The 27,500-nt window shown below is 47.9% G+C and overlaps 1 protein-coding gene across 2 annotated transcripts in view; it reads right to left on the minus strand.

Moving 5' to 3' along the window:
- Window positions 1-2,806: 2,806 nt before the first annotated feature.
- LOC143286107 (uncharacterized) overlaps window positions 2,807-27,500 on the minus strand; it is a 25,535-nt gene continuing 841 nt past the window's right edge. The window contains exons 1-8 of one of the 2 annotated variants that reach the window (XM_076593697.1): window positions 25,365-25,579; window positions 19,505-20,700; window positions 18,663-19,067; window positions 17,561-18,487; window positions 13,497-16,606; window positions 12,850-13,150; window positions 11,129-12,608; window positions 2,807-9,542 (exon numbers count right to left, since the gene is read on the minus strand). In XM_076593697.1, coding sequence (XP_076449812.1) covers window positions 8,905-9,542; window positions 11,129-12,608; window positions 12,850-13,150; window positions 13,497-16,606; window positions 17,561-18,487; window positions 18,663-19,067; window positions 19,505-20,665 — 8,022 coding nt within the window. In that variant the 5' untranslated portion in view covers window positions 20,666-20,700; window positions 25,365-25,579 and the 3' untranslated portion in view covers window positions 2,807-8,904. Of the gene's footprint in view, window positions 9,543-11,128; window positions 12,609-12,849; window positions 13,151-13,496; window positions 16,607-17,560; window positions 18,488-18,662; window positions 19,068-19,504; window positions 20,701-25,364; window positions 25,580-27,500 lie in introns of those variants that run through there. The other variant, XM_076593696.1, reaches the window with a different exon arrangement.

Consider the following 27,500-nt stretch of genomic DNA (forward strand, 5'->3'; position numbering starts at 1 on the left):
ATAATATTGGCCGAAACATAAATTAACGAATGGGAGCTGGGGGTTCGGGGAGGGTTAAAAAAAAAATTAAAAAAATAAAAACCCAAACACACACACACACACACACACACACAACAAACAAACAACAACAACAAAAACAAAACAACACATTACCTTACTTCCGTGGGCAAAGATTCTGTAGAAATTAAAAATCCACATCAGCACGTACATTCCCTGACTGCACAAAACCCTTCTCAACAGGTCCTCGTCACCGACAGGAATGATTTCGAACACAATGCATGTATGACGAGTGGTGTGTGCGTTCTTTCCACTCCAAGTAAGGGGCAGTGAAGAAACAAGTGTGTGGTAAAACAGACGCCGGGAGTGACTTTTTGCTGAATAATTACAACATATAAGTTGCATCACGTTTCAGAAATGCACACCCAGGCCCTTGTTCATACTGAAGACTACGCAACACATTCACTTTGAATTTTCCACTCAATATTCACAAAATGAAGAGTTCACTTTTTTCTTCTTCTTCTTTTTGTTGAGAATTCCATCTTGGGATCCGTTTCCATTTTTGGGATAGCACCCTGAATGTGCTTTTCGCACCATAACAATTCAAGCTGCAGTTCTTGTTTAGTGTTATCACCGTTCCTTTCAAACTGGCCTCTGCTTTCTGAGCTTGTGAGAGTTCTCAAACCTGTAACTCTCGCAACGTGTTGCACGGTTAGCTCGTGATAGAGCGCATGATTCTTTTCGGTGTGTCTCCCAAGACCTCTGCCAGTGGACGTCAAGACCCCAGTACAAACTGCTCAACCCTAAGAGCTTTGTCATGCGTCGTTAAAACTCAAGTCTGCATGTGTGTCAGGTTGAACGGAAAAAAACAACAACAAAAAACAAAAAAACAAAAAAAACAAACCTCTGTGTGTGTGTGTGTGCGTGTATGTGTGTGTGCGTACGTGTGTGTGTACATTTTTTTCACGCTGGATGCGGTCTTAAGTATATGAATCAGTCTTCACGCTTAATTCAGTTCAGTTCAGTTACTCAAAGAGGCGTCACTGCAATCAGACAAATCCATATACGCGACACCACATCTACTAAGCAGATGCCTGACCAGCAACGTAACGCAACGCGCTTAGTCAGACCTTGAGGGGGAAAAAGTGCAGAATGGATATAACATTAGATTACTGTATAAATAAATACACTAAGAAATGAATAAAGAAAGAAATACATTAATTGATTGACTGATTAATTAATTAATTAGTTATAACAGACACCCTGAAACTGTTGCTTGTCACTTGAAGTGTCACTTGTCGCGCTTCGTGATTGAAGCATTTTCAACGATTTTATTCCTGTTTCATGTCCACCGACATGGGCCCAAACAACACGGGAAACCACTCCAGCAGCTGGATCTGCAGCATTGTGTGGACGATTAAAGGAACGGGCATCATGTAAAAGAACAGAAAGGATCGACCAAGACGCCGGACCCTCTGAACATGTGGCTGAAAGCCAGCGCGATCAGCCCACCAGCTCGTTTACCTCTGCACGTTGTGTGTAGCGTAAGTACATTGTACTTTCCTTATTCGTGTATTGTTACCACTACAATCAAATTCTGGCGCAGATCGTCGGGCAGCAGATGCCGCCTCTGCTGTTCTGGTGGTCGTTGTCGGACCCGACTGACTCTGATACATGTATCCCACGCACTTTAGATATGATCATGAAAGACAAAAAGGGTCGATCCAAAGTTTAAACCCCTTTCAAGCATTCAGTCTTATACACGTGACCAAAGAACCTAACATTGGGGAAAAAAATAAAAACAACCTACCCCCACCCCCTTCGGTGTCTTTGTGTGTGTGTGTGTGTAGTGGGGGTGAGGGGGGCAGGGTTCTCTGCGATAACGTGTCACCCGGCTTATTCCAGACCTCTGCCGTCACAAACGTATATAATTATCCCCCTTCACTGGACTCGAGTGTAAACTAGCGCGACACAGATGTTTTAATTTAAAAGCCCGGATTATCCTCAGCGTCTCCTCGCTGCTTTATGTATGCTGTACGCGCGCGTATGTGCGTGTGAATTTCGTTGTGTGTAAACCTCCTGCGGCATAGTGTGTACAGATAACAATGTGCACGGGATTTCTTTTCGTCATCAATCCGCAGAGCCAACGTAAATTTATCGTACTTGCATGGTTTATATATATATATATATATATATATATATATATATAGAGAGAGAGAGAGAGAGAGAGAGAGAGAGAGAGATGTGTGTGTGTGTGTGTGTGTGTGTGAAGGGAAACTGTGTACACATTGCACCAGTCTGCACACACACACACACATACACACACGCGCGCGCGCGCACCCCCCCCCCCCCCCCACACACACACATACAAGTGACACATGCGCATCGCTACCTCATCTCTTAAAAAACACATATAAGTTTCAAAGTTGTTGTTTTTATCCAATTTATTGATTCGTTGATAACCAACCGAAGAAAAAAAAAGTCATTTGTATGAACACAAAACATAAGAGCCCACCATCGATCTGTACACAGCACTCATGGATATTTTTCATACAACAGACATCTGCTTCCACACCAGAAAGAAGCAAAAGCAGTGGATAACGCTTCAAGCTAGACAGGGGAGAACATAGTAAAGACCCAAAATAAGTTGGTGCCTAAGCGAAGGATTTTTTTCATGAAATAAAAATGGAAGAAAAACATCTGCAAATTCAAATGAATGTGCAAAGAAGACTGAAAACCTGGACCCCACCCCCCCCCCCCCCACCCCAAAAAAAAAAAAAAAAAAAAAAGATGAGAGCTGACACAAAAACCAAAAAAAACAACCACCAAAAACCAAAACAAAACAAAAAACAACGAAAAAAAACAAACAAAAAAAAACCCCAAAAAACATTCCATTACAAATCTACAATCTGACAGGGTTGAGGAATAAGGAAACAGTTAACTCGGGGTGAAATATCGCCCACTGATAAAATTTTAATTGATCTTTTAAAACGGTCTACCAGTTCGTTGACTGCGTAGCTAGGTTTACGTTCTCTTCTTTCATAAAAAAGGGCGGGGACATTCAAGTTAAACCATCTTTCAGATTCATTATTCAAGTATTCAAAAAAAAAAAAGAAAAAAAAAAGAGGGGTGGGGAGATGGCAGAAGAGTTTCAGTTTCAGTAGCTCAAGGAGGCGTCACGGCGTTCGGACAAATCCGTATACGCTACACCACATCTGCCAAGCAACCCCGGAGAAAGACGAGATAAACACATTTACAGAGACAAGCACATGTTTGACAATGTATTCCATTGCTTCACGATAAACTCCAGACACTGCTAGTTAAGCATAAAAAATACCCCCAAACCTCTGCTCAGTTGTACATGTGTAACTTATTATGTCATGCCTCAATTATGCACTCTCGTTCCCCATGGGTTCTCATCGTACACAAGATCACCCGTACGAACCCACATTTTCCCCCTGCATCGCGTTTACAGTTTCAGTTTCTTTTTCGAAAAGGGTCCCCACTAGGACGAATATGAAACTTCCAACCGAACTGTATAATGAATACAACCAAAGCCAGGACCAAATCTACTTCACTGTCGTTATACATGTAACATGGGAGGGAAAGGCTTAAACCCAGAGTCCAAATATATGTTTCGTGAATTTCAGAACCTCCCGACCTCTTGCATCTCAACTTCTCGCTGTTACAATATAAAAAAAATAAAAATAATAAAAAGCCGTCGATCTAAGCTTACGCACTCTTCAAATCATTTATTCAAAATACCTCCAGCGGAAACTTCTGCCCCTCCCTTAAAAACAGGAGCAAGTGGCGAGTGTATTTTTCTTGTTTTGTCTTGTTTTTTTATGAACTTTACGTAGAGGTCCCAAAACAATATTGCTTTGTTTAAGCACCCCCTTCAGAAAGCGTGGAATGAGTGACTGATTATCTCATTAACTACAAGCACAGATTGTACTATAGTATTTGAAGCAAAAACTCCGACCCATTCCATATCTTCACATTTTAGTCCTCTTTATCTAATAGAAGCGATGGAGTAGGAAGAAGTAAAACTAAAAGGAAATCCTTTCCAACAAAACGTGTTTACTAAACAGCGTCCAGCTTGAAACCAAAGACAGAAAACAAAACCAAAAGAATGAACCTATCAGCCAATACAGATAATGTCTATTTTTCCTTGAAAAAATGCAAACGTGTCTGTTGTCTTACGAAGAGAAAAAAAAGACTATGAACATTAAATTACAAAAACAAAAAAAACAAAAAGCCAACACAATTGCACAAAACGACTAGTGCTCAGTAGACCCATGTGACGACCTGGTTACATTGCACATGAATAGCGACCACATAAAAAAAGTTACCAGTTTTATTCCCCAAGCATAAGTCACCAACACGTAACAAACTACCTAGAGACATGATATGAACATTTTGATGTAAGATGCAAGCATAATGGACCATGGACAGGGTGGGATCGACAGGGGAGAAGGTTAAGGGAGTAGGGGGAGGGGGGAGGCTCTTTTTCACAGCATAAGGGGTGGGGGAGGTGGGGCAGATCTAAGGACCTATCCACAAATTATGAGGTTTTCTACGTGTAAAAACAAATTAACAATTGCACTGGGAATGGCAGTTAGTATAGTTCCTGTTGGCTCTTAAAGGCTGAGGGAGAGGAAGGCGGACAGATTGGGGAGGTGGGGGCGGGGGTGCGTGGGGGGGGGAGCGGGAGAAATGCCAGTGGGAACAGTTCTAGACTGATCGTCTGATTCTGCTGTTCACTCGGCGTAACACAGCACATGTCTAAGTCTCGAGCCGTGAGTTCGAAAACGGGCAGGTTACATCAGAGTGAGAAATAAGTACTATAAACAAAAACATAAATAAGTACTAACATAACCGATAATAACTACAGACAAAAAATAAAACAAAATCGGTCAATAACCCAAAAGGAATAATGAAAGTGTGGGAGAAAAAACTCTCTCGACGCCAATGTCAGATGTTTGTTATAGCTTGTCCAACTTCAGAAACCCTCATCGACGTTTCATACATAAATGTAAGCTTTTACATGTAATATTACCAATACTTTGCAAACACGCTTCCCTCCCCACTCATTTCATGTTTAACAATACAACACCAAATGCATCTTCCCTCGACCCACACAAACAGGGGGAAAGAAAATATATACAGGATAAAATATATCTCTGTACAATAATAAGAAGAAAACACATGTAAATATCTGTACAGTGATTGGAATGTGACGTATGTACCAGCAGTGCTTACACTCAGCGACAGATTGAAGGCACTTTTGAAGACACAACAAATAAATTAACTTCTACAATGTATCCACAGGCACTTGATGCCGACAACTCAACTACAAACGAAGGAAGACTTTATTGATTGCTTTTTTTTTCTTTTCTATTTTTCAACATCGGACACGAGACAAGGCTTTAACATGAAAGAAAAGAGAGAGAGAGAGAAAAAAAAGGGGGGTGGGGGGGCGGGTGTTACTGTTGAAAAAAAGATACATCGCCAAGACATATTCCTAACACCATGTCAAACATTCAAGTCCCCAGAATGAAATACAGCCGAGGGAAGAGAATGGCTGGGGCGGCCACAAGGGGAAATTTGCATTCGGAGTGTAAACGGGCAAACATGGCACTTGTGCACTGCTTTATTTCAAAAACTGAGTCCAGTGTACACAACGTATGAAATGCACCTCAAAGGCACCGAGTTAACATCAGAGACTAGATAAAGGGGGAAAAAATCTATGTGTATACTTTCAAGTTTGTGTTTGGGCTTGCGTGCGTGGGTTATTTGTAACAATTACCAAAAAGAAAAAAAAAGTCGTTAGAAGTAGCGAAGTTGAGTCAGCTCATTTTGAACACAATTAAGGTGAAAAATGTACTTAAGACTGTAAAAAAAAAAGGGGTTTGAACAGTCGTTTGCCTAAAAGAAGTAGGTTCCTTCAACACAAAATATTTTATACCCACTTAGTCATTCAGATTTCTCGTGACACCCCTGCCGACCATCTACAACACTAAACAAGACACACGCACACATCCATAAATAGGAAACTTCCATCATTGTACCATAGTACAAAAACGATTTCTCTCTCTCTTTTGTTGATACTAACTGTTCTGGAAAACTACTTTTTTAAACATTTTATTTGCATAATTAAAAGAAATATATTTCTACCCTCCACCCCACCCCTCAAACCTCATTTGAGTACGTTTCCTGTTCGACGACAGGGAATATGATGGACTGACGACGACTGTATGATTTGCACCTGGGTTCAACTCCTGAAATTTTTGTGGTGATTATATGATTCCACTGCCTCAAAGTCAAAGACGTTTGGTCATTTTATGTGTAAGACCTGTGTTGGAATTTCCGGATTGTTCGGGGACAGTTAATTTTGGGTCAATCCAGTGAACTTAGCATAGTTCAAACAAAAATCGTCACCAAAAATCACCTGGACACACATCACATACTGCAGCTGCTAGTCACCGTCTGTCGCCAGATCCATGCAGCACACAAGTTTTGTTTTTTGACTGACTCCGACCATGTACCATTCTGCTGGAAATGGCTTTGACTTCACACACAGGTTTTCGTACACAAGACGGGAATGAGTTACTGAAGCTACAGCAAAGCTTAACAGAGCACTTCATTCAGTGTTATTTCTGATGCATTATTAATTCACTGGGCTTTATAAGTGCACAGTATCTGAAATCAATGAATAAGTGTAATCATCGCATCAGTCCTGACTATTCATGACGTCACTTCTGGGGCATGCATACTGACAGTTTTCGTAAGACGTCACGTGGAATATGCGCGATGAACGTTTTTGTTTTCGTTTATTTTTTTCAAAACACAAGATGAAATTTTAGAAGCACAACACATACCCATGATGCTGACCTCACCGGAGGTGTGATGAGCGTGTGACATGAAAATGATGGAATGGTTTTGGAATTGCCAACTGTCCCTGAAGTCATGCATCACTCTTTGTTCACACGCAACGGCACTGGGATCACACGGTTGAGCATTCACTTCTGTAAAATGATGCAAGTAGTACTACACGCGGGTCTATTAAGAAAAATTGCAAATGGAATGTTTGTGATGTGATGTCATAACACACGAATTTCATGGAAAAACACAACAAAGTCCAGCTGGACTTTTCAGAGATCATTCCTCAGTTCACACAGCCATCCCTCTTTGCTGTTTGTCGTTCTTCAAAATTACATTGCAGTGAATGGCAGTAGGGGTTAAAGTATATAGCCCAGTCAAAGTCAGACCCGATCCACCTTCTTGCAGAATCTCCTACTTTCAGAGAGCTTCTCCTGGTTTATTTACGCCATGTTACGAACGACATTGGGATTATGAATTGCTGTCATCAGGCTTATGTTTGGTATTCCCCTTTTTAACCTTTCTAAAAAGTTATTCTTTAGGTGGTCTTATCTTATTCTAGTAAAGCTTTCAATGTAGAAAGGTTTAAACTCAATACAAGAAACCATTTCATTTAATCAGCAAAAAACACATACGAGAAATGCCTCTCTCGATCTTTCTCTCCTCTCACAGTGACAAACACAATAGGGGGAGATCCCTTAAACATTCAACAATGCATTCATTCAGTCTTCATTTCCACGATTTAATGCACCATTCAAAATTTTATTTAGCAACAATGAAGACAGAAAGGCACCCAGTTTGTAAGTCCTCAACTGGAAAAATCCTGGCGACCAGCACGTAAGTATGGAAGACATGGAATGCATAAAATTTTACACAAATACTCAACCACCACCACTGGCAAAATAGAACAGGAATGTTCATGGTAAAAATGGGATTCAGTTTTTCTGTACTGTGCTGTGTGCTGATGATCCATTCACCAAGCACAAGGTGGAATGCATTCTGAAAAAAATGCAAAATGTATGATGATGGACAACGAAAACCCATTATGGTATTGCTTCAATAAGACAGAAAAATAAAATAATACAGATTGCATCCAGTTCGTAGGCAGTGCAAAGAAATTATGGAATCAGTGTATCCACCTTACCGAATCAGCAAATTGGCTAAAAATGATCAGCTTCATTGTCAGGGTGTGGGGAGGGGGATGGGGGCTGCGGGGGGTAATCGGTCATTATTAAGGCAACTCTTGGCATATGGAAGAACAGTATTTCCATATATATATTCAATGTACATTTTTTCAACAGTTTGACCACTGACAAGTGCCCATTACAACATATACTTTTGTACAAAATACGACATTGTTCATTGTATGTTTTTATAAACTATTTCACAGTGCTAGTGATATGTTTACACAGCGTGTCCACAGACACTTGAATGGAAGCACAAAGGATTCTGTTGTTCGCTGGTACGAAAGACCTAAGTACCAAGCGGACTGTCAACCACACTCACTTCACACCACAGGACAAACAGGACCACACAGATTTTGAGGTCAATACCCTCAGGTTAACACTGTAACCTCAAACAGGTCAAAGCAAAAGCAAAATAAAACAAAGGAAAAGGAGGAAAGAAAATGTATGCAGTTTTCCTTTTCACATATGTATGCATGCATGAGTTGCAAAAACACACATACTTTCGGGTCAAATCCTTTCTAATCGTGTGTGTTCTTTCTTTTCATTTTTCTTTTGCTCCTTTTTAAAAGCTTGTTTGATGCCCATCTTCTACAAAAAATTTCCTTTGCACTTAAAAAAAGGTCTTCGCATACATCCTTTCTCTGTTTTGACAATGTATCATTCACAACTTCAAAAAAAACAACTGTACCCACATTCAGTATTTTCTATTTGTGAATTTAAAGTGTGTCCTTATGTTTGGTCTATTTATCCTTCATTTGCTCGTTTGCTTTGTTGCTTGTGTTCTGACCATACGTGTTCTGTCATTTATTCGCTTCTTAACGTTCCAAACACACGCTTGTCATTTTCCTGCCAGGGCACAATGAAGTCCGTGCAGCTTCATCTTTTCCTTGTCCTCAAATTCCTCGTCACAGTGGCTGCAGGCGTACACCCTGGTGGTGGCGGTGATGTTAGCAGTAGTAGTGTTGGTATCAGTGGCGTTGGTGGGTTGGCCCGGCTTCTTGTCCCCCTCGGACTTCTCTGCCGCCGCCCCATCCTGGGCACTGTCGGGGGTCTTCTCTCCCTTCTCGGAGGGCTGAGAGCCTTTGTTGGGGTCCGCCTTGCCTCTGGCCGACTCCATGTTACGGAGAAGGTGCTGCAGGGTGGTCATGTCCATGACGGTGCTGGGGAAGTGCAACCGGATGTGGACTAGAAGGGTCTCCTTGGTGGGGCACGTGTAGTCACAGCACGGGCACAGCACGGGGCCGCTGCCAGAGTGGTGTTTGCCATGCTGGTTCAGCAACAACCGGGACGAGGTGCGGAAGGGGCAGCGCTCGCACTGAAGCTCTCCGTCCGCGGACATCGCTGTGCCGGTGGTTTCCGCCTTGTTGTCCTGGCTGTTCTTGTTACTGCTGCTGCCACCTGAGGCCTCGGAGGCTTGGCTGCTGCTTTTCTCTGCCTCTTCCCTGTCTGGAAACTCCGCCATCTCCACGCTCTCGTCTGGAATATAAAAATGTCAGGGTCATGTTACACGTCCTGTACATCAAAGGTAACTTAGACACTGAGTCAGGGGTACACCACAATTCCTGTCGCACAGGATCACACCACACTGTACATCAGTGGTAACATACAGTCAGGGTCACACCACACTATTTACATCACTGGAACAGGATCGCATCACACTCCCTGTACATCAATGGTAACAAGCAGGGTCACACAACACTCTACGTACATCAATGGTAACAAACAGTCAGGGTCACACAACACTCTATGTACATCAACGGTAACAGTCAGGGTCACAAAACACTATGTACATCAGTGGTAACAAACAGGGTCACACAACACTATGTATATCAATAGTAACAAACAGTCAAGGTCACACAACACTTTGTTCACCAATGTTAACAAACAGGGTCACACAATACTCTATGTATGTCAATGTTAACAAACAGGGTCATACAACACTGTATATCAATGGTAACAGACAGTCAGGGTCACACAACGCTCCATGTACATCAATGGTAACAGTCAGCGTCAAACAACACTATGTACATCAATGGTAACAAACTGGGTCACACAACACTCTATGTACATCAACAGTAACAAACAGGGTCATACAACAATATGTACATCAGTAGTAACAAACAGGGTCACACAACACTATGTACATCAATGTTAACAAACAGGGTCACACAACACTATGTATATCAATGGTAACAAACAGTCAGGGTCACACAACACTGCACATCAATTTTAACATCTAGTCAGGGTCACACCACACTGTGAATCAATGGTAACAAACAGTCATGGTTACACTATGTACACCGATGGTAACAAACAGGGTCACAAAACACTCTAACAAGTATATCAATTTTAATATACAGTCAGGGTCATACAAGACTATGTACATCAATGGTAACAGTCAGGGTCACACCACACTCTCTGTGCATCAATGGTAACATACAGTCAAGGTACCACACTCATATACATCATAATAATAATATACACAAGGTTATGCCTCAAGTCCAGAAAAAAAATTAATGGTAACTACTCTCTCAGAAATTGTCATGACCAACTCCTCCCATTGTATGTCCTTACCATCATCACATGCATATTCTGTCAATACCAAATCCCTGCATTATGTGTCTTAATCTCAGTAATGTGCATTAAGTTTTCATTGACCGAATAATGTGCTACTTTTCAGCAGTCGGCAGGCTGCTGCTGAGAGTGGTTCAATTCCTTCTGCATTCAGGCAAAATCAACTGTCTTCAAAGACTGGCCAATGATTGCAACCTACTTATGAGGAGTTCCATTAATGTAACCGTTTCAGGGCATGACCCCATAAACAGGTTTTACTTTTGTTTCGTTGTTTTCGTTTTTCAAACTCTTTTGGATAAATTGGATAAACAGTTTATTTGTGAACGAAATCTGCAACGTTGTAAACATATGACTCGCCCAAAGCATAACTGAACAGAAAACCGACAGGATTTTGTAATTACTTCCCTTGGCTTACACAGACTTCAATGTGGATACTAAAAACAAACGCTCAAAAGAACAAGAACCCCACAGTGAGTTTCACAGCTCACCTCCTTCAGCATCGGCGCTTATCCCTTTGGCTAGAGGATCGGTCTGGTCCGCCTGCTGCTGGTCTTCAGCTTGATCCACCGTGGCTGAGACTATGCTGGGGTCCTCCTTCGGGGTGGAGCTGCTTGCCTCTGTGGTCAGGGCTTTCTTGGCGGGGGCCAGCTCCTCAGTGGACCCTCCAGAACGCTGAAGGACTTCTTTCTGGTGCTCATCGTGCAGACGGCTGTGCTGGCACAAGTGGCTCCAGTGCTGGGTGCGGTACGAGCACTGTTCACAGGCGTAACAACCAGGGCCGTCGTGCTGACTGTGGTGGAAGTCATAGGCCGCGCGGTTGCCGGTGACGTAGGGGCAGTGGGAGCAGCTGTACGATTTTTTGGTGATGGACAGCTTGAAGGGAGGGGTCTGACCCTCGGCGGCAGCGGACTGGGCTTGTTCCTCGGCAGACTTTGAGTCCAGGAGTTTGGCTTCGAACTCGCCAGCCACCACCTTGGCATACTCGGGATTAGCGAAGACGTGGTCCTCCGGGGAGGGGTCAAAGTCTGGCTCTTTGGAATGGATGTTGCGGTGCTGCAGCAGCATGACCATGCGGTCGGCGGACCAGTCGCAGAAGTCACAGATGTACTGTGACCTCTTGCCGTGCATTGACATGTGGATGTCATACGACTTACGCACGGTGGTCTTGTAGGGGCAGTCAGCACAGCGCAACAATTCCGCCACAGCAGGAGCGGGAGAAGCGTTGCTGGCAGTGTTCGTGTCGGCAGGGGATAGGTCGTTGAGCTTGGGGACGTAGTCGGGAGTGTAGCCCGGCTGGTGACTGTGCACTGCACGGTGCCGGGTCACCGTGGTCAGCTGGTTGTGGCTGAAAGAGCACAGGTCACACTTGTAGCGGCTCTTCAGACCGTGGCAGCTGCTGTGTGTGCGGAACTCGTAGTTCGAGTGAGAGGTGAAGGGGCAATGTTTGCATCTGAATTCAAGCTGGGCCTCGTCAGCTTTGGTAGTCTCCACACCAGGCGACTTTCCAGACTCATGGGTTGCATCAGTGTACGTGATTTCTCCACTGGGCTGATTCGTTTTCTGCTGGACATCCATCTCCTTGCAGGGGATCTCCTTTTTATCTGGAACATCCGGCGTTTGCTGGGTGAGGTCCTTGTCCCGCTGCATGTCTGACTGCCGATCTTCAGCCATCTCCGTGGACAGGTCCAGGGGCTGGCAGTCCGTGATGGGGTCGGCGGGGGAGGAGGAGGCCTGGGGCGGGGAGGACAGGGGCTCCTTCTTAACCACCGCCACACCCGTCCTGCCCTTCACCTGGCTGCTGGCCACCTCCACCACGGCTGTCGGGGAGAAGGGGGAGGGGGTGAAGCGCGTGGAATTCTCACGGGCAGTCTGCCGGACTGGCAACACCAGCTCCTCGTACTGCAGCACGATGACGTTAGGCTGCAGGTCCGAGTGCTTCTTATGGTGGTGCTGCAGAACTGTTTGGATCTGAAATCCCAACACACACACACACTTTGTCAGTCAACTGAACACACACCCACAAACCTTGTCAGTCAGCTGAATACAGTGTCTATCATTTTCATTACTATCATGTCACTTCACTTTTAGTCAATTGTCAAAACGCTGCCCCCCCCCCCAACCCCCATCCCCTCTCTCTATCTCCCTCCCCCTTCTATCTCTCTCTCAACCACCCAGCCCAACCTGATCAGATCCACTACAAACGCCTCACCTTATCGTAACTGCTCCCACAAAGGCCGCACTGGTATTTGTCTGGCAGGGTGTGGACCTGGGAGGTGTGCTTGCTGATTTGAGCGGGGTTACGATCCATGACATTACAGACTATACACTTGTACCACGTGTCGCCTTTGCTGCCGTTCATCCTCAGGACCTGCAGGGGCACGCCTTTGTGAGCGGGCAGCTTCTTCTGGTGCAGCCAGTTGGGCAGGTTGCTGCTGGTCGCCAAGGACGCCTCTCCCCGGCTGGGGCTGAGGGCGGGGGTCTGGTCCATTGGCAGTCTGTCCTCTACAGCTCTGGAAAAATTAACATGTGAGCATGTTTATCTCTCCAATCAACGGCGCTCTTTTGAGTTAATGCAATCCGAGAGACATTATCATTTTTTTCTGAGAAGTGTGATTGAAGTCATCAATAATGTACTATTTGATTATTCAGTGTTACTTTCGCACATTCACGCACGTACACACACGTGCATACACACACGGATTCACAACACTCACTCCCACTGTTTTTAGAAAAAAATTCTGGACATTACAAAAGCTCAAATTTGACGTTTGAAACTCATCTTTCCACTGCAGCTCACTTGTACGAATTCAACCCCTTTCTGCACAGATACTGTCACAGACGCATGACAATCCTTACCTGGGCATTCGCTGTGTGCGCTGCTGGGCGTCATTCAGGATCCTGAGCATCAGGTCCCTGCACTGTTCTGGTCTGGCCGCCAGGTCCTTATGGTGCTTCACCTGCATGTGCTGGTAGAGTTCCACGTAGGTGTTGTGCAGTTCAGCACAGAACCAGCAGCGCGTCTCCTCGGTCTTGGGGTCGTAGACTGTGGTGGGGGCCACAAAGGGCAGCATTGGTCTGGTCTGTGTCATGTTCTCTGCCGCTCTGTGAGACAGGATGTGGTGGTGGTAGTCGTTGAGCTGAGCGGTCCTGAACAAGCATTTTGTGCACTGGAACATCGGAGCTTGCTCCACCTCGGGTTTCTTGGTGCTCAGGTTCAATCCCGTTTCCGCGCTGGTGGCGGCAGTGGAGAGGGGCTGAGACACAGCAGCGCTGCCTTGGAACTGACCTAACTGGGCAACAAGAGTGGGGGCCTGGAGCAGACTCAGACCCATGTTGACTGCCAGACTGGAAGGGAGGAAAGGTAGCTTTCCGTTCACTTTGGCCTGCGAGGGACTGCACTTTTCCAGGTTGAACTGTGTTGCTGCTGCTGCTTGATTTACCTCCGCTTTAGATGGGTGTTTCGCTTTCTTGATCTGGGCCAGTAACTGGGTTTTGTCCGTGTCCGAAGGGATGAGCCCTTCTGCGATTTCTTGTTCTCGCAATTGTTTGGGGTGAGCGTCGGAGACGTGGTTGTGGAGTCGCACGACGTTGGCAAAGCGAGCGTCACACCACTGGCAAGGCAGACTGGTGGCAGAGCCCTGAGAAGAATTGATGTGGACCACAGGAGGCGAAACAGTGGCGGTAGTCAGATCTATGGTGTTGGCCGACGATCCCGTGTCAACTTTTCCCTTTTTCGCTGCTACCACAGCGGGAGGATTGTCTGTGTTGTTGTTAACATCCTCCTCGTTCTCACTGTCGCCCCTAAAATAATGCTCAAACTCCTTTGCGTTGAACTCCTCGTGGCTAATAAGATGCTCGAGGAAGTTTTCCTTGGTGTCACATCGATGGGAGCAGAAGGGGCAGCTGTGAAGTCCATGGGTCTGTCTCAGATGGTCCAGAAACTCTGTGCTCTTCAAGCATACAAAGTCACACTTGTTACAGCTGTACTGCTTTACAGCCTTACGGGGGTGTTTGAGGCGCGCTTCGTCATGCTCCTTGGCGCCAGTCATGGAGGGGGACTGGCGGGAATCCTCCTGGTCTTTCTGTACCTGGTGGAGACGTCGATGGTTGATCCAGTCACCAAGCTCATTGGTGGTGAAGGGGCATTCCTTACACTTAAATTTGGGTGGGTGTGAGGGAGACCTCTTGCTGGCTGTGTGCTCGGATTTGACGTGATTCTGCAGGGCCTCGGCGATCTGGGTCTCAAAGGGGCAGTGAGGGCATTTCTTACTGTTGTGTTTGTCGCCGTCCTTTCCGTCCCCATTAGGCCGGATGTATCGGATGGGCCCATTGTGTTGGTACTTTTCCTTGTGTTTCTTCATGTCACATTTCCATTTGGTGCTATAGGTGCACTCGTCACAAGTATAGGGCTTCTCGTCAGAGTGCAGGACCTGGTGACGGCGCAGCTCGGCCAGACTGCTGGCCACAAAGGTGCAGTGCAGGCAGTGGTGTTGACCCTCATTGATGATGCTGTTGTAGGTCACTGTCTGCTGACTGCCCGGAGCCTCTGGCTGGGAGGAGGAAGTTGGCTGGGGACCGTCCTGGGCCACGTTACCAGACGAAGCGTTCTGGGCTTCCATCACTGCCTTGGTGTGCTGCATCATGAGGTTGACGTACTCCTTCAGGTTGTTGGTGGAGGCGGCGGAAGTGACGGCGGCCATGGAGGCCAGGTAGGGGGCCTGCAGTACAGAGGCCTGGCTCTCACTGCCCATGGTGGGCATGGCGGGATCCGGGTCCTCCATGGTGCTGGGGCCGGGGCTGGCCACCTGCTGGACCTGCACGGCCTGCACCACGCCGCCCTCGGGAGTCACCGTCGCGTTTGGCGGGCCCTGATTCACTGGGGCCTTCTGTGTGTAATCAATCACGTCCTTGATAGTTCCTCCGTTCCCACAGCGCTTCAAGTGCTTCACCACGTCCCATTTCCATTTGCTCCGATAGGTGCAGTTCGGACAGCCGTAGGGTTTTTCTGAAGAATGGTTCTTCATATGTTGCATGATCTCTGAAGGCCAACGCGCCTTGTAGTCGCACAGTACACACTGATACTTTAAGTCAGACGATTCGCTACCTTCAACAGTTTTGTAGCCCTTGTAGGGACTCCTGGCTTTGCCTGTTGTTTTCTGGCGGGTGATCAAGGTCGTATATGGCACGTCCATTTCTTTGGGGCGGCTTCGGCCCTGTTTGGTGGGACCAGGTTTGGCATGGCGAGTTCCCGACCCGTCCTCTTCCACGGGGTAGTCACTGCCGATGACAGGCAGGCCGCTGGTGGAGGTGGGCAACGTGATTCCCTGCAAGACAGACATGTTAAAGCTGGCCATCTTTTCTTGATCTAAGTGGGGGGTGGCTGAAGAAGATGCTAGTGTGTTTTCAGGGCTGTCCAGAAAGTTGGGCTGACGACTCATCATAAGACTGGCTTGCTCAGAGGTGCGCAGGATGTTCTCCACGCTGATATCGTCTTGGGAGGAGGTCTGGTCAAAGAGGAAAGAGTTCGAAGAGTCCAGACCATTGCCCGTGTGCTCCCTAACCTTGGTCAGTGAGATCTCCCCTTCTTCCATCTCGTACTCATGGCTGCCAGAGGCCCCTGGGCCGCCATGGGAATCGTTCCCACCTGACGACACGGTGTTGGGGGCCCCGGCTTCGCGGCGTTTGTATGGGTTTGGCAGATTAGAATGGGCCTTCTCGAAGTGCTTGACCAGGTCCCACTTCCACTTGTAGGTGGACCCACAAACCATGCAGACGAAGGGGCGCTCGTCAGAATGAGAAACTGCATGCTTTTGCAGTTCGGCAGGCCACTTGGCAGTGAACTCACACATATTGCACTTGAGGGGGTCGTCCGTCTCTTGGGTGTTCAGCTTGGAGATGTTCTGCAGTGGCATCTTCAGCAGGTGGTAAGTCTGCTGCAGTCCGTGAGGGATTTTCTGGATCGCTTCCTGAGAACAAAGATCGGATCTTGAGGCTGAATACAGAGGAATACCTGTGCAATAGGTTTATTATTGATTTTTTTCCCTGCAAATGTGACTTACTCAGTCGTTCTCTATTCTCTCACTCCTTTTTGTATTTGTATTTCTCTTTCTTTTTTGACACAACAGATTTCTCTGTGTGAAATCCGGGCTGTTCTCCCGAAGGAGAGCACGTCGCTACACTGAGAGCCAACCCCCCCCCCCCCCCCCTACGTACAATTTTGTTTTTCCTATCGAAGTTGATTTTTCTACTGAATTTTGCCAAGGACAACCCTTTTGTTGCCGTGGGTTCTTTTACGTAAGCAAAGTGTACGCTGTTTTTTACACACATGTATGTGTTGTGTGTGTGTGTGTTGAGAGAGAGACAGACAGACAGAAATAGAGCACACGTGCGTGAATGCTTGTATCCCGAGTAAAATGTTTCTGGACCCTTTCCTTTTTTTCGTTGATCAGCGATTGTGTGTAGATCATTTTGTACTGCACATCCAATCAAGTTACTAGGTATGTTCGGCAACCCAGCTCGTTAACAGCCTGAAAATTATCTCTCTTGATCTTTCTCACGCACCTATAAACACAAGTATCCAAAATGAAAAGAATAAGGAAAACACGAGATAAAACAAATTAAAAATCCAGAATATAATGCAGAAAGAAAGTGGAAAATATAATCAAGAAGTGAAAAGAACGAACGAAAACCAAGACCCAAATCACGACATTCAACAAAACGAAACAACTCAGTAACGAAAAAACACAATGCGAAAACTAAACACGAATCAAAGAACAGAACCGAGGACAAACAGATTGCAGCCAAACTCAATCGTAACATTGGACAAAATCGCGAACGGACACACACCACCATGGAACCAGAACACACACACACACACACAACCACCAGCAGCTAGAGGCCGAGGAGGAGGGGGAACCGACCTTGTGGGAAGTGATGTGGTCGAGGTGCCGCTCCATGAAGTGCTGGTTCAGCGCCTCGTTGTTGGGGAAGTGGGTGCCGCACACCCCGCACTTGGCGACCCGCTTGTTGGCCGACTGCAGGTGCACGGCCATGTGGTTGCTGTAGGCCGTCTGGGTCTTGAGCACCTCGCCGCACTTGGGGCACTTGAGGATGTCCTTGCCCCCACCGCCCAGGCCGTTCCGCGATGAAGCCACCAGCTCGTTGAGGGCGCTTACTTCCTTGTCCTCTTCCGTCGGGTTATGCTGCATGAGGGGGGCGCTCGTGGATGTGGACGGAAGAGGGTGGGTGGAGGAGGCCTGGGAAGAAGGGGAAGGAGGGGTCTTGGACTGGTTCTTGGGGACAGAAAAATCAAGGGGTTTGGCGCTGTGGTCCCCGCTGTCCGTCTCGTCCAGGGTGTTGTGGGTGGTGGTGGTGAGGTTGAGGATGCTGGCGGAGGAGATGGGGGCGTTGAGGCTGTTGATGAGGCTCTGCCGCTGCCCCGAAGTGGACGGGAAGACTGGCTGGCTGCTGGTGCCCAGCACGAAGGGCCCCACGGGGATGCTGGAGGCCACGAAACTCAGCGGCTCCTCGCCGTCCACGTCGTCGTCCTGCCCGGTCCCGCTGTAGTGGCCGTTGAGGAAGGTGTGCGGGCTCTGGGAGCGGGAGCTGGCGTCACTGCTCTTCACAGTGATGGCCTCCAACAGGGTCTTGTGACAACAGCGACGGTGCTCCGTCTGGATGTGGTTCTGCTGTTGCAGCAGGATCTGCATTCCCGGAGGCGTGTACTGACTGTCCCCTGGGTCATTGCCGTGCTTCTCCTTCCAATGTTTATTCAAACTCTTCTTCCACTTGTACACATTTCCGCATTTTGCGCACCCGTACTTTGTGTTAGCGACCTCTTCTGCCACCTGTAAAGGATTACAATTGTAGAATTGGTTGGAAAAGGGGAACGTAAACAAACCAACAACGAACTAGCTAGATAAGAGAAGAAATGAGTCAAAGGGGAAAAAATCCTTTAACATCCACGAAAAAAGCAAAAGCCACCATCACCCTCACAAACGCACGCACACACACTGAACTAACCTCAAAATACTTGTCCGGAGACACGTCCTTCCTTTTCTTCTTCAAGGGAGGCATCATGGCGGCAGCAGCCACGGCCACTGGCCCCTCTCCCTCCACGTCCTCTGGGGGAGGGGTGGGCGTGTCGCTCTCTATCAGCTCGTCCTCCTCCCCCTCCTCGTCCTCTCCATCCTCCAAAATGACCTCCGCGGGTAGAACGGAGGGGGTGGAGGTGGCAGTGAACCCAGCCTCTGAGGCTGTGCGTTTGCTAGATTGTGGGGAGGTGGGCGTGGGGGTGGTGTTGGCAGCCGTGGCTGAGACGGAGGGTAGGCCTGAAAGTGGGGGTGTGGTGGTGCCAGGAGTGAGGGAGGAGGAGGCGGGGAGGGAGGAGGGGCTGGTCTCCAGACCGGAGAGCATATTTTCAGGAATCTGCAAGTGAAGGCAAGAAGGCATCAGGTAAAACCGGCGAAAAGTGTGATCAGACTCACATCAAATAAATCACTGCACGTGCCATTTTATTTCTCTTGTTCTGTATATATCCAAAAGACTGAAAATTTTAACATTAAACGACTGGAATAAACCCCCTTATCTTCCCTGCACCTCTTTGTAGATGATTGTTACTGTACACTGAGGACTAGAATTCTTACAGCCGTTGCTAGTAGTGGCATTCTTTATCACTTGGTACTGAGGGCGTTCATGCTGACAACTTTCGAGCTCTTGTTATTGATAGAAATCTTCATTTCATGAAGATGCTTTGGCGGACATCTGCTCTCTCAATTCTATAAGCCGAGGATGATTAGCTGAATATAATAATAATTCTAACATACATATTTTCCCTTTAGCATAAACGTAGTTATCAGGATTACCTGTCCCTCCGCGGGTGTGTCGGATCCAGAGAAGTGCAGCTTGTGGTGGCGCGGCAGCTTCTGCTTGTACTTGGTGGCGTAGTCACACAGGTTACAGGCGTAGATGGTGAAGTCATAGCCATGCGCTTCCTTCTTGTGCAGCAGGCTCTGCTGCGCCGACGTGGTGGTGAACTCGCAGTCGTCGCACATGTAGGTGCGGTTCTGGATATTGCCGCAGCGGGTGGGGACAACGCCAGAGCCGCCGCCGCTGCCTCCCGCCGCCGAGTCGTCGATGATCAGACGTCCGCCCTCCTCGCTCATGTCCTCGTCCTCACTGGTGGTGGCCGACACGTTCAGGTCGTGGTGGGTCAGACCCGCCGCCGGCACGCTGGTGCTGATCATGGTGTCGTGGATGATCCGTGAGGGGGTGACCTCGGGTTCTTCAGGACCTTTGGGGTCGTCTTCTGGGGTCCTCGTTGCTTTGGGGCTGTCCTGTTCTTCCCCTCGCTCTGTGGAGTCTGGGCTCACCTCGTCAGCAATTGTCTGGTGACCGTCCGAGTTCTCTTCATCCACTGGTGCTGGGGAAGTCTGTGTGGGGTTGGTCAGTGAAAAAGACAACTTGATCTTCAGGCTTTGCTGGTTGATGGGAGTTGTTGAGGAGGTCCTCTGTCTTTTCGGTTTAGGTGCACTGTCCGCCGTTGAGCTGGCTTGCACTTTGTGTTCACCGGCAATCTGTGCCTTCTTGGCAGACTCTTGGTTCCTAGGGGAGTATCTAACTTCAGTGGCGAGGGTACTGCCCGCGCGCTTGTTAAGTCGCGAGCTGGATCGTGTGCGTGTAGAAAGAGGGGTTTTGGAAGGGTTCTCTGATTCGGCCCCCTCCGCGTGTGCCGTGTGCTGGTGCTGCGTGAATTCCTGCGGATCACAGCACGTAAATTTGCAGGTTTTGCACGTCAGCACGCGCCGACCACGAGTCTCCGACCTGCTCCGGGTTTTGCGGGCTTCAACAGGCGATTCCTCTCTACTGTTGGCATCCGCAAGTTTGCAAACTTTTTCTCTTGGGGTAGATTTTGTTGTGTTTGATTCGGCAGAGTTTCCTGCAGGGTTGAGAGGGTTCGCCTTGCCGTCTTTCAATGTCGGCTTGTTAACAGGTTTGGGTGGCGCCATCCCCGTGGCGACGGACATGGCCAGGCCGGCTCCGAACGGCGCTGTTTGGGAACCTGGAGACACAGAGACATAATACTCACGGCACTGTTTGGGAACCCAGAGACATAATACTCAACCGTGCTACAGACGTAACAGTGATGGTCTGTATAGAATTATGTTTCTTTTTGGCTATATCCTGGGTAGATACGTTCAATAATCAATTCAACTTGTGCGAGAAAACATATTTCACACTTTCCATTTTACTGTTTATGTGTAACATATAATTACCTGGTTTATGAAGTGGAGCAGAATGATGTTGCAACATACAAATATATACAATCAAAAGAAGTTTAAAAAAAATAAAAATAAAAAAAAGGGGGGGGGGGGAACCAAAAGAATTAATATTCTTTCAAACAAACTGTCAGACAGGCGAGTGCAACTACAATACCGTGGATTTGGAGAAAAAAAAGGACATAGAAAGATTGGAAAAATGGACTCTTGTTTCATCTTTAAAGTTTTAACAATGTAGAAAATTCTCTCCCCCTCACCCTTCCTGCCTCCCTCCACCGCCTCCCCCTCCCCCCAAAAGCCCAGTCGCAAGTCAGAGAGATCTTCAAGTTCCCAGACCTCTCTGTTTTCACTACCCCTCACTCATCCCTGTTTCCCACCACCCACTCCCACAATCCTCCTCTCCCTACCACCCCTTCCCCTTCCTGGCCCAAGTTCTCTTTTTCCTTCCACCCTTTTCCCCAGCCAGCAGAACCGACCTTAGTGGATCGGGCCCCATTTTGTGTGGCGAGTGTGTCTGTGTGTGTCATCAACATACAGACTGCGCCTCCGGCATTCATGCTACCGGAGGGTGGGGAGCAAAGAGAGGGGGGCTGGTGGCTCTCTCTCTCTCTTGCCTTACCCTCTCAAGTCTCTCTCAGTGGGCGTCATTCGTCACCGATACACGTCGACACATACCTGGCTTCCCCCCAACCCCTCACCGTACCTTCCCCCCTCCCTCACATACACATCTCTCCCACCGCGATCCCCGGTTCCCCCCCCCCCCCTTTCTTCCCCAACTGCTGAACTTTTTCTCCCTTCCCACAGTCGTCAGTCAGGTGATGTGTCTTCTACTTCGCTCTCTGGGAGAGAGGGGGACAGGGGTGGGGGGTGCACAGGGGGGAGGCAGAGTCACCTCTTCTCTCCCTCTCTGTCTCGCGGGGTCGGTGGGTTGACGGCGTGTTTGATGTTGAACCCAGAGACGCGACAGTGCCTGGAGCGCAGTCTCCGTGACGTCCTCTTCACACAGCAGCCAAGTCGTTTGGGGAGGAGAAGAGAGGAGGGGAGGGGGGGGGGGGGGTGCGGGGCGAAGGACTTGGGATTGGGGAATAGGGGCAGAGTCGGGACAGGAGACTGTAGAAAGTGGTTGGTAGGGATGAAGATGGTGGGTAGAGGGCAGGAAGGGGCACAGAAATGGATTGGATTCTGGGGGGCTGGGGGGTGAGGATGGTAGGTGGAGGTATGACAGGGAGATGGAGCCTAAGGCACGGACTTACGTCTATGGCCGTGAGTCTACTGAGGGTGTACAAGGTTTGTGAGGTGATGTCTCACAGACAGAGAATGTGTGTGTGTGTGTGTGTGTGTGTGTGTGTGTGTGTGTGTGTGTGTGTGTGTGCAGGTTTGAGAGGGCATGTCTCAGAGAGAGAAAGAGGGAGAGGCCCATAATTCCTTTTCTTTCAATTTTAAGGCCCCGCCTGTACTATTTCCAAAGCGTATTTGACGAGTCACATTCAGCGCTATCCTCGTTCAATCAAAGTGCATCAGAATACTTTCTCAACAAAAACAGAAATAGGACTTTGGAGGAGTGTGTGTGTGTGTGTGTGTGTGTGTGTGTGTGTGTGTGTGTGTGCGAGCGCGCGTGGGAGAAAGAGACAGACAGAGACACAGAGAGAGATCGGTGGAATCCAGAACGGAAAAGAAAAAAAGAGAGAGAGAAAGTAAAAGAGACAACACAAAGTGAGACAGACGTTAAAACATGAACTGCAGCCACACACGAATAAAAGAAGAACAAGGGGGAAAAAATGGAGGGGAGCAGGGGGTGAACACGGGGGAGGGGGGGGAGTGGGAGGAGGGGGTTGGTGTTGGTTGGATCCGCATGAGCTGGCGATAGGATCCAGGCGGCTCACCCAAGCGGCGTCACGCATGACTGATCGTGCCAGCGTGACACTGCCACTGGGCCTTCCACACACACACACACACGCGCGCGCGCGCGCGCGCACACACACACACACACCCCCTGGAGAGTCATACTGGTCGTCTTGTCCCGCTATTGCTGAATCGCAACTTCCTTCTCCCTCCCACCTTTCTCCCAGCGACATCCACCATACGGTGAACTGTTGGCATCAATAGTCAAACAAGCAGTATGGAATTCATTTATAAATCAACTGTACGTGCCCGTTTCGGTTACTCAAAATACTAAGTGAAAATAAATGGTCACAACAAAATAATTCTTCCATGCGGCAGTGCTCAATTTTTGTCTTGCCCAAATGGGCTGGTGCCATTAACGAGGGAAAGGTTGGAAATGGAAGGGAAGGAAAGGTGGGGCAGGTGCCTGAAAGGATTGTCCTCTCTACCAAAACTTAAAGCCAGTGATCCAACCCATTCAGAAAATCATCCGTGTTAAGTGAAGTTTGTTTTTCTGCACACCTGCTTTCTCACCCCCTCTCTCCTTAAAAAAAAATGGAATGGGTGGGGGTGGGGATAATTGGGGGAAGGGGGGCTTAGGGTGACAGCATTGGGGTATAAATGTCAAGATGAAACATCCTGTGGCTTTGAGGAGGCAGACCCGCCATGTCCGTCTTCACTAAATGACGTCACTACTAACTCATTTCCTGTACCATTCCATCTGTCTCCCTAAAATATTTTGATCCTCAAAGAAAAACAACAACAAACAATCGGGTCGGGAAAATGAATAATATTTAATTCAAAGCAAACGATATTCATGATCATTGTTGATTTTTTTTTGTTTTATCCCTCCGAGAACATAAGATGAACTCCAGAGGGGTGAAGGTAATGGGGGTTTCAAAAGTGTGGTGATACTCCTGCGATTTCCATCCATCCCCTGCGGCCATGAAACTCCTGCGATTTCCTGACGAAGATAAATTCCTTCTTCTGACGTCAATGTTTCGCCACAGGCAATCACCCTACCTTCCAGCCAAGCCAGCCAGTCCCGTCTCCTATCCCTCCCGAAATCCTGTATTGCCCCCCCCACGCCCAACCGTTTCCTTTCCTCCTATCTCCCCCTCCCCCTTTCCATCACGGTCACTCCATTCCGAGAGACAGAACGTCACAGGGCGAACGTTATGGGACTTTTAGAGATCCGGGGGACAGGCCATGGGGAGATGGGGAAGGAGAGAGCAGGGGAGGGGGGAGGTCGCAGAGGGGGAAGTTCGTGATGACAGAAGCCGTCGGTTAATACGTTTGTGTGTGCAAGGGGTGTGGGGGGAGGCAAGGGACATGAGTGTGTGCGGAGGGGGTCGTTGTGGAGGATTTGGCGGAGAAGAGGGATAGGGGATTTGAAGTTAAAAAGGATGCGAGAACTGTAAGAGGCAACGTGGACTGGGGAAGGCGGTGGTAGCGATGGAGAATGCATGTTGATTGGGCAGGGAGGTGTGTGTGTGCGTGTGTGTGTGTGTGTGGGGGGGGGGGGTGTTTTTGGGGGGAGGAAGAGGGAAGACAGCTTGCGCAGAGGAATAAATCACGATGAGGCTGTCATGTTTGTCATGGAGTTTTGTTGTTTTTTGTAACAGCTTTCAAACATCATGGGCATTTCGAGTATCACTTTCGTAATACGTATACAGACATGAATACATCAGTTTTTTATGACCAAATACAGAAGTAAATAACTTAAAATCTCAACTGTGTGTTTGAAATGTAAGACGTATGCGCCCGCGCGCGAGCGTGCGTTTACACGCTCTTTATACTTCGAGCGCATCTTTGACTGACCACCTTTTCCTTTGGAAGTGTGGAATGTAACATAAAATGGCAATGTCCACGGTTTTTCCCCCTCAAGACGGATACAGCCCCAGCTGCTAGACAGCAACGAAACTGGAACACAACTCTTTGTGGACCGGTTTTCACTTCAGCTCGCCAGACGGTATATTACTATATACTTTGTCTAACACTCAAATACTGAGTCTAGATAACCAATTATCCTTTAACGATGACTTCCTTTGTCATCTGAAACATCAAAACAAACATACTGATGTTTCAAGACATAGTCAACAACTGTTTTCCGGGATTTATAACAGTACAGGATGTCAAAGTCTGGGAAGGGGAGAAGAGAAATCTTTCCCAGTACATTAATGACTGATCACGTAGCTTATGTCAACCAGAGACTGGAGAGGGAGATAAAACAGAGTACGAGAGAGAGAGAGAGAGAGAGAGAGAGAGAGAGAGAGAGAGAGGAATTATTCTTATCTTCGTGGAAGTAGTCTTCCTCTTGAGGTAAACAAAAATTGAAAATCCCGAGTGATAGAAATTGTTTGTTGTTGATTTGATGTTTTTACCGCTTTTTTTCTTGTTGTTCGTTTTTTTTTTGTTGTTGTTGCTGTTGTTGTTCGTTTTGTACGGGCCACTACAGCATTCACCGCTTCACGCCACTGCCTTCCTAACACTCTCCTGCCGCTCACACACACTCACACACACAACCGAAAAACTTCCATCCTTTGAAAAAAAAAACCCAACTCACCATCATGCAGTCCATTGAACGAACGGCAAATGAAAGCGATATATAAGTATACGAATCACAACTCTTCTCACACTCACGGTTTCACAAAATTAATACACATACAGTACTGCGACGCAGAAACAGTGCTGCAACTACTCTCTTTTTTCTACCTTTGTTTTTTTTTTTAACTCCCCAGAAACATTAAAACACAAGCCGTGAATCCTGTCACAACAGGGTGACAGTGTCGACAGAAATGATCGTCAACACCAGCGGACTCCGTGGATTGGTCGGCGGAGTCTGGTGGCAGGCACGCACGCATTGCCCTGCACACACACACACACAGACACCCACCCACCTATCCACTGACCCACCAGACTGTCATGTCTGGTTTGAATGGCGCTGGCGCTAGACCAGCCTCACACACCGACACTGACGGTCGCTGTGTTCTCTACAGCATCGCCGCATCTGTGTGTGTGTGTGTGTGTGTGTGTGTGTGTGTGTGTGTGTGAGACACTTCTTCCAATCTGTTTCTCTTTCTGCCACCCTGTCTCTCTTCAACCCTCCCTCTCTCTCCCCAACCCTACTTCTCTCACCACAGCAACAAAAATATTCAAATTAAACTCGGGACTTTCTCACCAAATCCCATCTAATCTCTGCCATTCCATTTGACTTAGAACTGTTTTCAGAATAGTGCCATCTTATTATTGGGCACATACAAGTTTTACATGAGAAGTGAGATCGCGTGAGTGTACGATGGGCGCGCGTGTACAGTTTAATTGAGAGAGACATGGAGAGGACACAGAGAGATAGGGGGACAGATGGCTTGCAAAAGCACAGACAGCATGGGGCAGGTGGAGAACTAAAAAGGCGAAAATAAAAAGAACTGCGGGTATTTTTTTGTGGGCGTGGGAAGAGACATGGTGGGGGAACAAGAGAGGTGCACGTGGTTCAGCAGTAAACAGTCAAGCGCTGGTTGTCTCCCTTGCTTCACTTGGTCGCTTGGCTCACCTGTGGTCTGGTTTTTGCCTTGTGCGATGCGTGAGGTCGTGTGTACATGTGCGTGGGGTGGAGTGCGGGGGGGAGGGAACGGGACGGAATAGAAAGAACGCTAGACACACAGAGAGAGACATAAACACAACATACAGCGACTGGCCGAGAGAAATACTCAGATAAAGTGACAGGAGAGGATACAAGTGGTGAAGAACCGATAATGTTTAGTTTAAAATTATGACTGTGGTTCAGTGTGATGGTTGTTTGAACTACGAACAGCACGATATCTGTAAACATCAGAAAACCAGACAAGACTGTTGATGGACCAGACAGGATACCAGAGTGGGACAAACATGAGTGTGAGCGTGGGGGCAAAGTTCAGGCGTAATGACTGTGCGTGCACATCCCTCTCTTTGTGTGTCACACACACACACACGAAATAGAAAGAGAATACACAGCCACCCGACAAAAACCATTAACTCTGAGACCGACCCAGTCCCATCTAGGCCAAAACAACGCCCGAGGCAACAGGTAACGCCCATCCCCATGGCGAGTGATCACCACCGCGACAACCACAGCCTGGCAGGCCCCAGACTGACGTTATTCCCACACTACACACACACATACAGAGGGGCCGCCTGCCCGACTCAACCCTCCCTCATCCTCCCCCACTCTCTTTCTCTCTCTCCCACAGCTCCACTGGCTCCCAGCCGATTACAGCAGCTTCACACACACCCTACCCCCACACCTCCAGGGCACGACGTGTCAGTACCAGTGGCCAGAAGTCCAAAGGTGTGGGACTGAACCAAATAATCATGCAAACTGCTGAGACAATAGCCGGGAGGGGACACAGTCAACTCGCCCCGGCTGTACAGAGTACAGACTCTATTTCCAAACAATGGCTTCAGAAATAATTAAAATAGCAGGCAGCCAGTGACTTGTCAGCCAAGTCCCGTGTCTAGGTTGGTGTCTCAGAGAAACACACGAACACACACACACACACACATGAGAGAGAGAGGATGAGGGCGTGTTGACATGTAAATTAAATTCGACACCACCACCGCCGCCCCTTCTTGTCACCCCCCCCCTCCCCTCCATCGCAATGCGGGGCTGATGCGAGACAGCCGATCGACACGCAGCACACAAAACTCACCTGACGCAAGCCAC

This window comes from Babylonia areolata, chromosome 9 (assembly GCF_041734735.1).
Source record: "Babylonia areolata isolate BAREFJ2019XMU chromosome 9, ASM4173473v1, whole genome shotgun sequence".
NCBI lineage: Eukaryota > Metazoa > Mollusca > Gastropoda > Neogastropoda > Buccinidae > Babylonia > Babylonia areolata.